This window comes from Meleagris gallopavo, chromosome 29 (genome assembly GCF_000146605.3).
Source record: "Meleagris gallopavo isolate NT-WF06-2002-E0010 breed Aviagen turkey brand Nicholas breeding stock chromosome 29, Turkey_5.1, whole genome shotgun sequence".
Taxonomy (NCBI): domain Eukaryota; kingdom Metazoa; phylum Chordata; class Aves; order Galliformes; family Phasianidae; genus Meleagris; species Meleagris gallopavo.
Genome location: NC_015039.2, coordinates 3,471,202 through 3,484,940, shown reverse-complemented (window position 1 = coordinate 3,484,940; position 13,739 = coordinate 3,471,202). Strand labels below are relative to the sequence as shown.

Below are 13,739 nucleotides of genomic sequence, written 5' to 3'. Positions count from 1 at the left end.
TGGTGGATGCCATAATTAGCTCCATCAGAGCAGCTTAATTACTTGAGGTCAGCCAAAGCTGTGGGGCAGAGGGCAGGAGGGGTCTGGGCTCACCTGGGGAGGGGGGGTGGGCTGCTCTCCCTGCAGAGTGCAGCAGGGTGCAGCGCTGTGATGCTCACACACCACATCCCATAGCAACAGCGATGCTACATGGCAACAGCAATCCCCACCATCCTGCTGTGCTGAGGATACAGAGAGCCAGAGACCCCCAAACCTCACCCCAGGGTGACAGAGCACTGGGGATGGGGGTCAGCCCTGAGCCCCCCCATCTTTTGCTGCTGCAGGGCCCCCCCATGTGCAGTGCTGCTTTGCTCTGGCCCCGCTCCCCTCCTGCAGGAAACCTCTCCTAATGGCAGCATGCAAAGCATCTGTGCTGCCTGCAAGCTCTGCCTTCAAACAGCACCACCAAAACGAAGCAGTCAATTTTCCAGCAATTAGCTACAGCGAGAACATTTCAAGTTCTAGAAAACCCCGCCCCGCAGGATTAATTAAATCCTCCAATTAATGTCTAATTTAAATGATGATGATGGCTGTTATCATTTCGTATTGATTTTTCTTTTGGCTCTTAGAACAGAGCTGTTGTCCCTTCCACGCCGCCTTTTCCACACCCTGGGAGCTGTTTGTTCTCCTGGGTTCATTTGCCAGTGTTAAATTTGTGTCTGGGAAATGGAGCTGTGCAGGGCTGGGTGCTGAGCTGGGTGCTGAGCTGGGTGCTGAGCTGTGCTGGGTGCTGAGTGCTGATCTCAGGGGTTGTCCGAGCGCTCCTCCCAATGCACTCCTTTTTGCTTAGCCCACAGATACCAGCTCACAACACCCATGTCCATACCCTCAGCTTTTATGCAGAGGAAATACACTTGGCCGTGTGAAATTGGACTCCTGGCATATTAAATTTTTACTGCTGTAAACCCAAACCCATTACTTTCCCTTAGCTCAGGCAGCCATAAACCTCAGTGCTGCTTTGCTTCTAGGAGAAGCTGGGCATTTATGTATCCCGGGAGCTGGTTCATTGGCGTAATGGATGTGTAACCTCCTGTAATTGCTAAGGTTATTCCTGTGCTCGCGTGCAACTCCTGGCTCTGTAACCAGCCAGCCAGCGCTGGATTTATTGCAGTGAGTTGCTTGGAATGGCTTTGAAATGTGGAAAACACATGTGAGCAGTGCAGGGATGCGGGGTTAGGGGTATGTGGCCATACACGTGGGTGCAGGGCATGGATGGGTGCTGGGCTCTCACCTTCCTGCTCCTCTTGCAGACCAGGAGCTCCCGGCACTCACAGGGCTCCCAGCCTGGCCTGGCTGACCAAGCCAAGCTCTCCTTCGCCTCGGCTGAATCCCTGGAAACCATGTCGGAAGCAGAGCTGCCCCTGGGCTTCAATAGGATGAACCGGTTTCGGCAGAGCCTGCCTCTGTCCCGCTCCACCAGCCAGACGAAGCTGCGTTCCCCAGGTACTCCAGCATTGCCCCAGCCTTTTTGCATCCATGCGTTGGGAAATGCAACCCCTGCCCACGGTGCAGCACTGCTTATTGCGTCCATGCGTTGGGAAATGCAACCCCTGCATACAGTGCAGCATTGCTTATTGCATCCATGCGTTGGGAAATGCAACCCCTGCCCACGGTGCAGCACTGCTTATTGCATCCATGCATTGGGAAATGCAACCCCTGCCCACGGTGCAGCATCACACCAGGACGTGTGAGCCCAGCAGCTGTGGAGATGTTGGCTCACCCCACTGCTCTCTGCTCACTTTGCTTCCAGGGGTCCTCTTCCTGCAGTTTGGGGATGAGACGAGGCGTGTGCACATCACCCACGAGATCAGCAGCATGGACACCCTGCACGCCCTCATCGTCCACATGTTCCCCCAGAAGCTCACCATGGGGATGCTGAAGTCTCCCAACACCGCCATCCTCATCAAGGACGAGTCCCGCAATGTCTTCTACGAGCTGGAGGATGTCCGGTGAGGGACAGACAGACCTGGGGGGCAGCTCAGGAGCACACAGACCCTGATTGCTGGCACAGAGCACTGAGCGCATCCATCTCAGAGACGTGCTGATGATGGAAGCCTCTCTGCCGTCCCAATCAATGGGGGTGGGACAACCCTTGCAATGGGAAAGGGCTTCCTTGAAGATGGTGGAGGGCTTTGGGTTGGTGTGGTGGTGCTCATTCATCTCTGCAGAGCCAAAGCAGCCCCTGGTGCTGCTGTCTTGTGCCTCCTGCCTGGGCACGGCCACCAAACCCTCCCCCTGGGACCGCTGACATGGTTTGGGGCTCTGCAAGCAGCACGGGTGCAGCCCTGTGTGACTGCTGGGGCTCTCCTCATGGCTCTGCCTCTCCTTCCAGCGACATCCAGGACAGAAGCATCATTAAAATATACCGAAAAGAGCCGCTCTATGCCTCATTCCCTGCCTCGCACATCACCAATGGTGACCTGAGGGTAAGGGGCTGGGGATCGGGGGGTGGGCAGCACCCCGGTGTGGGGCTGGGGTTGGTGCAAGGCAGGAGGGCGATGAGGAGGGCATGGCGATTGCATGTGTTTGTGGAAGAAGTAATGGCTGCGATTCGTCTTCCCCAGTCCTGGCATTGTTAAGCTTTGCTTTAAAAGAATGGATGTTTGGGGCCTGGCAGCGGGGTGTCATAAACGCGATAATTAGGGGATTCATCACAATGAATCATCCGCTCTCGGAGGAGAAGGAGGGAGCTGCCATTTGCCAAAAGCCAGGGGGTGACACGTGGGCTGCTGGTCCTCGGGGCTGCAACCCCCAAGGCAGGGAAAAGGTGACGGGGCACAGCAGGATGCAGTGCTGACCATCCTTTCTTCTTTCCTCAGCGGGAGATGGTTTACACCTCCAGGGAATCCTCTCCCACCCGCCGCCTGAACAACATGTCCCCTGCCCCCCACCTGGCCTCAGGCTCCCCCCCACCCGTCCTGCAGTCCTCATCCCCCTCCCGTTCCCGCATGTCCTACAGCGGTGGCCGCCCACCCTCCTACGCCGGCAGCCCGGTGCACCACGGCGAGCGCCTGGCCAGCCTTCCCCCAGCACCCGGAGTCTCTCCCAGCCCCAGCGCCATCCTGGAACGTCGCGACGTCAAACCCGACGAGGACCTGGCAGGGAAGAACATGGTGCTGGTGAAGAACGAGGGACTGTACGCCGATCCCTACGGCATGGTGCACGAGGGGCGGCTCAGCATCACCTCCACGCAGTCTCTGGCCGGCATGGGGGACCCTTTTGGTTACTCGGGGGGGCTGTACAAGCGGGGCTCGGTGCGTTCGCTCAGCACTTACTCGGCGGCTGCGCTGCAGACGGAGCTGGAGGACAGCCTGTACAAACCCAATGCACAGATCTACAGCGATACGTACGGACCCGGCCTGGGCTTCCGCATGCCCCCCTCCTCCCCGCAGAAGATGGTGGAGGGGCAGAGCCCGCACAGCCCTTATTCGGGGCCGCCCAGCCGCTCCTCACCCGTCCGGCAGTCCTTCCGCAAGGATTCCTGCTCCTCTGTCTTCATGGAGAGCCCGGTCAGCAAGCCTCGCAACCCCAGTGCTGCAGGACCCCCCGAGCTGTTCCCTGGCCCTGGGGACCGTCCGCTCTCGGGGTTCAGCTCCCCAGTGCCAGCCAAGGACACAGAAACGAGGTGAGAAATGGCCCCGCTGAGGTTTCCCTGTGGAATTGGGCTCCGCCGGGTGGGTTGTCTTTGGGTACGGCTGGGGAGCGGGGCAAGGTTCCCTATTGCCAGCCCTACAGAAGCACAGGGTTGGGTGGTGAAGTGCTGCCTCTAACCCTAACTGTGTCACTACCCCTAACCCTCACCCCCTGTCCTCGCAGGGAGAGGATGGAGGCCATGGAGAAGCAGATCGCCAGCCTGACGGGGCTGGTGCAGAGTGCCCTGCTCCGTGGCTCTGAGGCTGAGACCCCCAGGTAAGGAGGTGGGGGGAAGAGAGGGGAGGAATGAGATCTGGGGGGCTCCTCTGGGCAGCTCCTCTGTGCTCCATGTTCACCCCTTCCTCTCTTTTGTTGCAGTGAGAAAACTGAAGCCACCAATGGCGGGACTCCCCCATCAGCATGTAAGTGGCTGGGGAGAGGTTTGGAGATCCCTCTCCCCCCAGTGGTGATCCCCACATCCTGGGGATGTTGTGGGTCCTTGTCCCCATCCCACGCTGGGAGCTCCAGGCTCACTTTTGTTCCAGCACAGAGGTGGTGGCAGTTCTGGGGACCAAGCAGCAGCACTGCTGGGCTGGGACACAGTGGGGAAGGAGAGGGTTTGTGGGGAGCCCACCCACCCAGACTGGAGCTCCACATCCCAGCATCCTCCTCTCGTCTCCCCCACCCCACAGCAACCAGCCGCAGCGGCATGGGGACCCCAGTGCCTGCACCCCCCCCACCCTCTGCCACCAGCACGCCGGCAGGGCAGCCCACAGCCATCACCCGCCTGCACATGCAGCTGCACCTCCACGACCTGCAGCAGAACGCCAGCGACCTCCGCAACCAGCTGCAGCAGCTCAAGAAGCTGCAGGTTGGTACCGTGGGGTCACCCGACCCAACCCCGGGGGCAGAGAACGCCCCTTTCCCGGTGACCTCATGCAGGGCAGCCCACCCAACCCTGCTTTGCCCCCCAAACCCCCCAGCTGCAGAACCAGGAGACGGTGAAGACGATGCTGCGGCGGACGGAGACGGAGATCAGCGTGCGGGTGACGGACACCATGCGCAAACACGAGGACCCGCTGCAGCGCCAGCGCAGCCTGGTGGAGGAGGAGAGGCTGCGGTACCTGAACGAGGAGGAGCTCATCACCCAGCAACTGAAGTGAGCACGGGGTGGGAATCCTGCTGCCCACACCCCCCCCTCCCTGGTTCGCATCCTCCACCGGTGCCGTCCCCATCCCTGGTGCCATCGTTGTCCCCAACGCGGCTCTCGGTCCCTCTGAGGGGACCTGGTGCCATCCCGCCCTGCTTTGTGCTCACAGTGACCTGGAGAAGTCGGTGGAGAAGATCCAGAAGGATCTGGCGCACAACCACCGCCTCATCCCAGTGCAGGAGCTGGAGGAGAAGGCCGTGGTGCTCAAGCAGCTCGGGGAGACGCTGACAGACCTCAAGGGTGAGCGGGGGCCATGGGGCTGCACCAGTGCCCCAGTGCTCCACCAACTGCCAGAATCAACACAAGTCCTCCCGGCAGCTCGCTTGTGCCTGGCACTGCTGCCCCTTCCCCATGCTGACCCCCAGCCTGTGCACACCGCTGTTATTTTGCTGCTCCTGCAGCTTTCTCCATTCCGTCTCTCAGCGCAGAGTGGCAGAGCTCCGGATCTGGCAGCAGTCACTGAGGCTGCAAGAGGACACGAGGACAGTGGGGACAAGGGGAGGGCACAGGACAGGGGTGGCAGCAGCTCTGCTCTCCTGCAGTGAGATTGCCTGATGCTGAGCAAAGGGAGTGAGCTGCTCTGTGCCCCCCAGCAGGACATCTGTGGGTCCTGGTGACCGAGTGCCCATCTCCAGGCAGCATTGTGCCCGTGGGCTGCAGTCAGTGCCAATGGGAGGTGGGTTGGTGATGGGATGGTGAGCACAGGGAGGTGAAGAGGCAGCAGCCCGGGCTCCCTGAGACCCTTCCATCCAGATGCGATGGCAGCAGTGCTCTCAGTGACCCCGCTGTCCCTTCAGCCCAGTTCCCCAGCCTGCAGAGCAAGATGCGGGTGGTGCTGCGGGTGGAGGTGGAAGCTGTGAAGTTCCTCAAGGAGGAGCCGAACCGCCTCGACGGGCTGCTCAAACGCTGCAAGACGGTGACTGACACACTCACCCAGATCCGCAGGTGAGCTCTGCACCCAACCCCTGGTTCTGACCCAGCTCTGTGTCCTCCCCATCATGGCATCCCACGGCAGGGTGTCCTGGCTGCACCTCGGGGCGCACGGCCTTTGGGTGCTCCTGTGCTGCTGTCCTCTCTGAGTTGTGGATGGAAATTCCCAGAGCAATTGACAAAAGGTTCATTTTTCTGCTTAGAAATTAGGAAGGAAAAAAAAAAAAAAGAATGGTTGAATGACCCAAAGTGGAACGGACCAATCAAGCCCAACCCCAGTGGATTGAATCTGATTTCTAATGCCCCCAATGCTGTTCAGAGCGTAGGTGGGAGCCCCTCTTTGAAAACGGCTCCTTCCTTATCACCTTGAAAAAATGTGGCCGTGTATCTGGGTGCGATGGGAGCACTGAACGTGGCCAGAAATCTCATTCTTGAGGAGCAGAGCTGTTGGAGTGGAGGAAGCCATCTCCAGAGCTCACCTGCCCGTTCCCATTAGGAGACCTTTCAGCAGAGCTCACTGCTGGGGCAGGCTGTGTTGCTGGGCTCGCCCCGGGCGCTGTTCTAGCCTGGTTTGTATGGAGATGAGCTCGTCTGATGGCACAGCACGCTGATCTGCCTACCTGTCACTCTCCTTCCCTAATAACTTCTGAGTCCAAAGGCGATTTTGGGCAGATCTGACAGAGGGGTGGAATTTGGAGAGAGCTGCTTTCCTGCAAGGTTCGTGCAGAGGGACAGGCAGGTGGAGGAGCTGCTGTGGGAGAGCAGGCACTGGGGATGCAGATGCACACAGAGCTGTGTGCTTTTGTAGAGGGCTCCAGGATGGTGCTGTAACCCAGTGCCAGCACCATGCACTTAACCCAGTGAATGCCTTCCCTCTGTCCCCTGCAGGCAAGTGGATGAGGGCGTGTGGACCCCCCCCAACAACCTCAGCCAATCCCCCAAGAAGATGGCCCCCGAGACAGACTTCAGCAAAGGGCTGGAGCTGGAGATGCCCCCGAGCCCCCCCGTGAGCCTCCACCACCTGACAGCTGGCACTGAACCCCTGGGCATGCCCAGCTTTGGGCACAGCCCCCCCCAGACCCAGAGCCACCCTTCCAAGAGCAATAACCCTTCCCGGGCTCCAGAGATGGTGCCTGCCAAAACCCAGACGGGTCCTGAGACGCCCAGTAAGAAGAGCGCAGACAAAGCTGTGTCTGTGGAGGTAAGAGCCCGGGGGGGTTCCTGCCTGGGAGGCTCCTCTAATGGCTCTAACCCCACTGGAGCATCCAGCTGAAACTGGGGTGCACCCTCCCTCGTGGGTTTGGAGCTGATGGAGCGTCTTAATAGTGGGGAGCCTCAAATATTGGGGAGACCCAACGTGCAACTGGGATGTGGGGGGAAGGGGGGGCTCCAGCACGGCCTGGGGGCATCTCAATGATGCGTTAGAGCAGCACTGGTGTGGGCTTGGCTGTGGGAGATTGTGGGGCAGCGGGATTCAGTGGGACAATGGGGAGATGGTGGTGGGACAGTGGGGTCACACGTTGCCCATAAGGGCAGGGCTGCAGTGGGCTGTGCTGTCACAGGCTGCTGAGAGGGACTGGGAGGAGAAGCGGGCAGCGCTGACCCAATACAGTGCCAAGGACATCAACCGCCTCCTGGAGGAGACGCAGGCTGAGCTCATGAAGGCCATCCCCGACCTGGAGTTTGCTGCCAAGCACAAGCAGACCACGGGCAGCAGCAGCGCCGCGTCCACGCCAGAGCATAAACCATCCAAGCCTCAGCATGCACAGAAATCCACGGGGAAGGTGGACCCCAATGGCCGCAGAGGTTCAGGTATGGGGAGAGGAAGGGGGCTGCCTTGGGTTTGTGCAGGACTGGGACAAGGGCAGGGGCAGGGCTTGGTGCCAGCTCTGCTTTCTGCTCAGATGAACTGACGGTGCCGCGGTACCGCACCGAGAAACCCTCCAAATCACCACCTCCACCCCCACCCCGCCGGAGCTTCCCCTCATCCCATGGGCTGACCACCACCCGCAGCGGCGAAGTCATCGTCACCAGCAAGAAGGAGCCTGGCTTTATGAAGGTGGGTGGTGGGGCTGGGCACCTGGTGGTCACCCCACGGTGGTCACCCCACGGTGGTCACCCCTTGGATGCAGTCCCTCACCCCTCGCTGCCCCACAGAAAGCAGAATCGGAAGAGCTGGAGACCCAGAAGCCACAGGTGAAGCTGAGACGGACGGTGTCAGAGGTGGTGAGACCTGCATCCACCCCACCCATCATCGCCTCTGCCATCAAAGATGACGACGATGAGGACCGCATCATCGCGGAGCTGGAGGTGAGCACAGCAGTGTGGGGGCACGGGAAGCACGGCCCACCCAACTCCAGGCATCTGCAGGAGCAGCTCTGGGAGAGATCCCCACTCACAGCACTGTGGCTGCCATCCCCATCCTCGCCCCATCCGTGGGGACATGAGGACGTGCAACACTGCGGTGACTGTCCCCATCCTGTCCCCATCCTGTCCCCATCCTCATCCCATCCATGGGGACATCAGTGGCTGTCTCCATTCTCACCCCATCCCTGGAGACATTCAGTGCCGCAGTGACTGTCCCCATCCTGTCCCCATCCTCATCCCATCCATGGGGACACAAAGCACAGTGGGTGCCGTCCCGTCCTCACTCCATCCATGGTGACATGGGGACAGCATGATGCTCTCCCACCAGTGGTTGCCCCCCGGTAGTGCTGAGCCCTGTCCTGGCTGGGCTCCATCTCTGCCCACCCGCTGTGCCTCCCTCCTCCAACGCAGCTGTTTGACTTCCCAGGTGTTTCAGAGAAGCTCTGCCTCCCCTTTCCTCCCCACGCTCCGTTACGATCCTCTCGCGGCTGCCGTCTCCCCTGGGCACGCAGACATGTGGCCCAATGGAGCCTCCGTTGCAGCCGAAGGATGGAAGGTAACATCCCTCCTCCTGCAGATCTCCTCCTGGCTGGCTGCACTTAACCACCGCCTCTCCCATCTCTTAACTCACTTCTTCCTTATCCGGTTTAACCAACTAATGGCTTCTCTTCACTCCTCTGCTCACTGCCACTGCGCGTACGGCACCGATGCGGCACCGACCGAGCACCAATGTGGCACGGGGCTGCAGCCCTGGGGCAGAGGTTGGGGTGGGATCACTGCTCTGATGGCACTGAATGGGGCTGCAGACGGCGATGCACGGCACTGCAGGAGGGAGGGGAGGGGATGCTGGGAGCCCTGGGCTGCATCTCATCTCTTTTTGTTGAGCTGGGTGTTGGTTATGGGATGAAACAGAGCAGTGGGGATGGGATGGAGCAGAGCAGCAGGGAGGGAGCAGAGCAACAGGGATGGAGCAGAGCAGCAGGGAGGGAGCAAAGCAATGGGGATGGGATGGGGCAGAGCAGTGGGGGTGGGATGGGGCAGAGCAGCAGGGATGGAGCAGAGCAACAGGGACAGAGCAAAGCAATGGGGGTGGGATGGAGCAGAGAAGTGTGGTTGAGATGGAGCGAAGTGGTGAGGATGGAGCAGAGCAGTGGGAATGGAATGGAACAAAGTAATGAGGACGGAGCAGAGCAATGGTGTCAGCAGGTGGAGCAGAGCAGTGGGATGGGATGGAGAAAAGCAGTGAGGAGGAGATGGAGCAGAGCAGTGGGGCAGGCGCTGGAGCAGCCCCTGCTCAGGGCAGTGCTGTGCTGTGGAGCTGAGGCCTCACTGCTGCAGCTCAGGGGAGCAGTTCTCCTGCCAGAGCATTTCTCCTGCAGGGCACGGCCTGCTGCAATCCCCTGGGTGCTGCACAGCTCATTGCACATCCCTGGGACTGTAACAGACAGGTGAGGGGAGGAAGGACAGGCTGTTCCAGGTGACTTCTTGCTGCTCAGGGATTTAAAGGTCTGGCACCCACTGCAGCTCATTTGCAAGGGCTCATCCCTGCCTTCAGATCTGCTGAGAGCAGCACGGGGATGAGCAGCAGAGGGCTGCACTGTGCTCTGACACAATTGTACTGCTGCAAGAGAAATCTCAGCCAGACCACAGCAGTCAGGTTCCCATACGCCTCGGGGAGGTGCAGCAGCACCAGGTCTGTTTCGCTGAAGACTCCAGCTCACTTGTAGCCTAAACCTCCTCTAAAGTTGCCATGCCCGTGGGTATACCCATGGGGAGTGCTCGAGCAGCCCCTCCCTGGCTGAACAAATCCTTGCAGCGATGCCTGGAGGCACAGCAGGACCCGAAATAACCCGGGTGCTCTTCCCCAAGCAGCTGCCATCCCCCCAGCACAGCATCCCACGCTGCTCCCAGGCCCTTAATCTGTCTGACTTCTCTACCTAGGAGCTGGCAGCCCCAGCAGCCCCGGGGAGCAGGGCTTTCTCCCTCCCGCAGATTGTGCTCACCCAGTGGGTTTCTGCACCGCCGTCCCCCGAACCCGAACCCACAGTGGTGGTGGAACAGCGCTGCTCTGAGCACGGGGATCCCGCTGGCCGAGGAGGAGCAGGAGGGGAGCGCACAGCCGAGGTGGGGAGGAGAGGTGGAGTGTCAGCCAGCAGCCCCAGCAGGTCTCCGTGTGCAGCTGGGAGTTCTCCATCCGCAGCCCTGCAGCCCCTGAGCGCTGCACCCCGCACACTGGGAAGGACGCGCAGGTTCCCCCTGGCACACAGCGAGGTCCCGGCTGTCCCGAAGCACAGAGCAAGCTGGCCGGCAGCAGGAGCACGAGGAGACCCTGCTCCAAACTCTACCAGAAGGCACGAAGGCAGCAAGGCTTCTCCTCGGTGCACTTTGGCTCCTTGTCCCCAAGGGACGGTCGTGGCACTCCCCCTTGGTGCGGGCACTGAAGGGCACAGCATCGCCCCGCAGCTCATTGGTGATGCAGAGCCCAGAGATGGAGCTGGGCAGGATGCATCCCTCCCTCCTGGATGTGCACGGAGGGAGCAGCGTGGCAGCACGCCGGTGCCAAGAGCCAGGTGCCCCCCAGCCCTGCAGGGCAGCAGATGGAGCCAGGCTGGGCACCCCACGTGTGTGGCAGTGCAGGATCAGAGCTCTGCTGGGACTGGAGAGGGGGGGGTGGCAGCTGAGGGGTTCCACAGCCCCACTCCTCAGGGAAGGAGCGAAGCAGAGGGGTCCCCCCTGCACAGCATGTCACCACGCAGCAGGGAGATTTGTGAAGGTGCCTACCAGAGATTGGATAGCCTGGAAGAAACCATCCGTGAGCTGGAGATGACCATCAGTGAGATCAGCAACCAGCGCTCGGCTGAGGCTGCGTTCCCTGCAGGACTGCTGGGACAGGCAGTAGCCAGGGTTACCGGCCAGGAGACTGAGGATGGTGTGGGGCACAGTGAGCACTGTGATGATGGCACTGCCCTGGATCTCAGCCAGACCAAAGCTGATGCTGCCAAGAGTCCATCCTTGAGCCACACCAAACCTCCTCTGCTTCCCAAGCCGCAGCTCAGCACGCCTCAGGTTTATTTCCTGTTACTCCTCTTGCCGTGCTCTGCCCTCGGATCTGCTCTGATGTCTGCTCTTCCTCCACCTCCACCTGCTCCCTCTCTGTGACTCTACCTCCAGGCAGAGCTGAGGTGCGGCACCCCGTCTCCTTTTGGAGCTGACGTGTAAAGGCAGCAGCAGCAGCACCACCCACCTGCCCACTGCCACCTCGCACCTTCCTGGCTGTGCACCAGGGCTGGATCCCACCCTGGTGGCTGCAATGTGCCACGCAGGGTGCTGGGCTGTGCAATACTGCGCTCACAGCCCGCAGCTCCATTGTGTCAGGAGCAGCGTTTGGAGATGGAACCCTCATTTGAGCCAGCAGGGGTTGGCTTTGGAGGGGGCTGATCCACCCTCCAGGCGGTGGGTGGCAGGAGGATCCCACGCTGCTGTTGTTACTGGTTAGGGGGCACGGATCCCCCCGGGCTGGGGCTGCCACCTCAGACCCTGGGAGGGCAACTGCTGTGCGCACATCCCACACCCCAGGGTCTGTCCCTGCTGCTGGGCACCCAAGGAATGAGTTCTGTTGGTGTGCCCTGGTGCTGGGTGAGCAGAATGGGAACGCAGCTCCTCTCCATCCCATTTTGCACGAGCACTTTTCCGAGGAGCTGCAGTTACAGTGTGACTGCAGAGCAGCAGATGTTTCTCCTAATTAAATCACAGCTCAGGCTCCCCAGCGCCATCCAAATGGGTTTCTGCTGGAATCTGCAGCAGCCACTGGGCTTGCTGAATAACTGGAAAAAGAGTTTTGGGGGGGGGGGGGAGAGGAACCACCCCCAGCCGCTCACAAGTCAGCCTGCTCCTTTATTAACAATCAGCGCTGCTGAATGAATCTCCTTTTTCATTTGCAGCAATTATCTCAGCCCTGTTTCCTGGTTGCACCGGGCCTCTCGCTGCAGGAACAGCCCTCTCCAGTGGGTGTAGCTGCAGGTTCTCCTCTGGTCGGGTCCTGGAGCAGAGCCATGGGGTGGATTTATGGCCGTGGCTGACATGCGTGCTCCCAAAGCAAAGCTGAGAGCAGGGCTGGGCAGGGGGGGCTGCACTGCACGGTGAGGGCAGAGGGCTGTGAGCTCAGATACGAGCACCTGCCTGGATGTGGGGGGATGCAGGTGGGAGATGGACCCCTTGTGCAATGGTTTCAGGGGTTCCAAAGGAGCACAGAGGGTCCCAGAGCACGGGCAAGGAGGACAGGCACTGGCATTCCATGCAGGCAGCAATGCTTCTGATCTGACCCCAGAAACAACCTGCTGGCTCTGACCTGGTGCAGCCAGAGCATCCTGTGTGTGCTTTTGGGGCAGCACAGCGGTGCCGCTTTGGCCACCAGACCAGGCTGGCACAGGGCAGGTGGGGTTTTGGGGTGCCGATGCAGAGCGCTCCTCCCGCTGCTGCTCTTGCGAGTCTTTGTATCTCAGCCTTTGCAACCTGTTAATAAAAAACCTCTGCGTTTCCACTGTCGTCGTTTCCACCTGGAATCTGCTTCCACCTGCCGTCGCCTCCTGTCCTTTTTTGGGGCTGGGTGCTTTCCTCCTACCCTCCACCCCCCAGTGTTTGCTCCTCACCCCCCTGTACGTGGCAGTAGGGGCTGGCGGTGGGTCCTGCCCGCTCCCTGGGCTCCTGTGGCACACGGAGCTGATGACCCCTCCTCGGCTGCTGTGATTGTGGCAGAGCCCCGCAGCCCTGTGGTGCTGGGAGGACTGGGATCCCGCAGTGCCTGGCTGCGGGTTGTGCTGCTGTGGGTTTCCCCCTGTTCCGAACTTTTTAATCTCCCCAAATTCTCTGTCCCAACAGAGTGGTGGTGTTTCCATCCCGCCCATGAAGATGGTGAACCCGGCATCCAGGCTGAAGCAGAGCCAGCAGGGCAGCCCCGACAAGGGCAAGCACATCAAGCAGAGGATGGAGTACATGAGGATCCAGGGACAGCAGCAGGTAGCCTATCTCTAGAGCAATTTCCCAGCAGCAGGGCCAGCTGCAGGCTGCCCACGGCCCCTGCCCCCCCTGCACTGTGTGTTATGGGGTGGTGGGCACGAGGTTACTGTAGTGGGATGCTGGGATGGGGGATGCAGCTCTTTGCTGAGCAGGGGGTGCAGGAAACACTTCTGTGCCACGCTGGGTGCTGCTGGGTGAGCCCAGCACCTGGAGCTGTGGTGAGGAGGGGGTGCTATGGGTGGGGGCTGGAGCCCTGCAGTGCATCCCCCTGTGCCAGGAGGGGGGCGGTGGGATGGGGCAGTGGGGTGGGGCGGGGGCCACAGCAGCTGGAAGAGGAGAGCTGTGGGATGGGACTGTGCCTGTCCTCAACCCAGCACCGACCCCATCCCCATCCTTGTCACTGGGACTGGTTGCACTCTGGGTACCACAGCCCCATCCTGCTCCTTCCTGCCCTCCCTCTCCTGCCCCAGGTCCCAGCACTGCCCCTCCCTGCACGCGGGCAGCACCCAGCCTTCCCCCATCCTGTCCTCCTCCCCTCCCCACT

The 13,739-nt window shown here is 60.7% G+C and overlaps 2 protein-coding genes across 2 annotated transcripts in view; one reads left to right on the top strand and one right to left on the bottom strand.

The window, feature by feature from the left end:
* ARHGAP23 (Rho GTPase activating protein 23) overlaps window positions 1-857 on the bottom strand; it is a gene marked incomplete at its 3' end in the record, with an annotated part of 11,751 nt that extends 10,894 nt beyond the window's left edge. Inside the window, exon 1 of the mRNA XM_031557034.1 lies at window positions 849-857. Coding sequence (XP_031412894.1) covers window positions 849-857 — 9 coding nt within the window. The remainder of the gene's footprint in view (window positions 1-848) is intronic.
* Window positions 858-1,205: 348 nt separating this feature from the next.
* Window positions 1,206-13,476, top strand: SRCIN1 (SRC kinase signaling inhibitor 1). Its single transcript, XM_010724620.2, has 17 exons — window positions 1,206-1,482; window positions 1,790-1,988; window positions 2,372-2,465; window positions 2,859-3,664; window positions 3,856-3,948; window positions 4,051-4,094; window positions 4,365-4,543; window positions 4,656-4,831; window positions 4,992-5,122; window positions 5,680-5,827; window positions 6,701-7,013; window positions 7,375-7,624; window positions 7,717-7,871; window positions 7,970-8,122; window positions 8,607-8,735; window positions 10,121-11,245; window positions 13,058-13,476. Exons 1-17 carry the CDS (start codon window positions 1,221-1,223, stop codon window positions 13,208-13,210), a joined length of 4,410 nt encoding a protein of 1,469 aa, XP_010722922.1. The 5' UTR covers window positions 1,206-1,220; the 3' UTR covers window positions 13,211-13,476.
* The last annotated feature ends 263 nt before the right edge of the window (window positions 13,477-13,739 follow it).

What these genes read in the sequence shown, in the direction of transcription:
- SRCIN1 (XM_010724620.2), top strand. Translation starts at nt 1,221, where the DNA reads ATGTGGCCATACACGTGGGTGCAGGGCATGGATGGGTGCTGGGCTCTC. An exon ending in GACGCTGACAGACCTCAAGG is followed by an intron (nt 5,123 to 5,679) that starts GTGAGCGGGGGC and finishes CTGTCCCTTCAG; the next exon opens with CCCAGTTCCCCAGCCTGCAG. An exon ending in TTGCAGCCGAAGGATGGAAG is followed by an intron (nt 8,736 to 10,120) that starts GTAACATCCCTC and finishes TTCTCTACCTAG; the next exon opens with GAGCTGGCAGCCCCAGCAGC.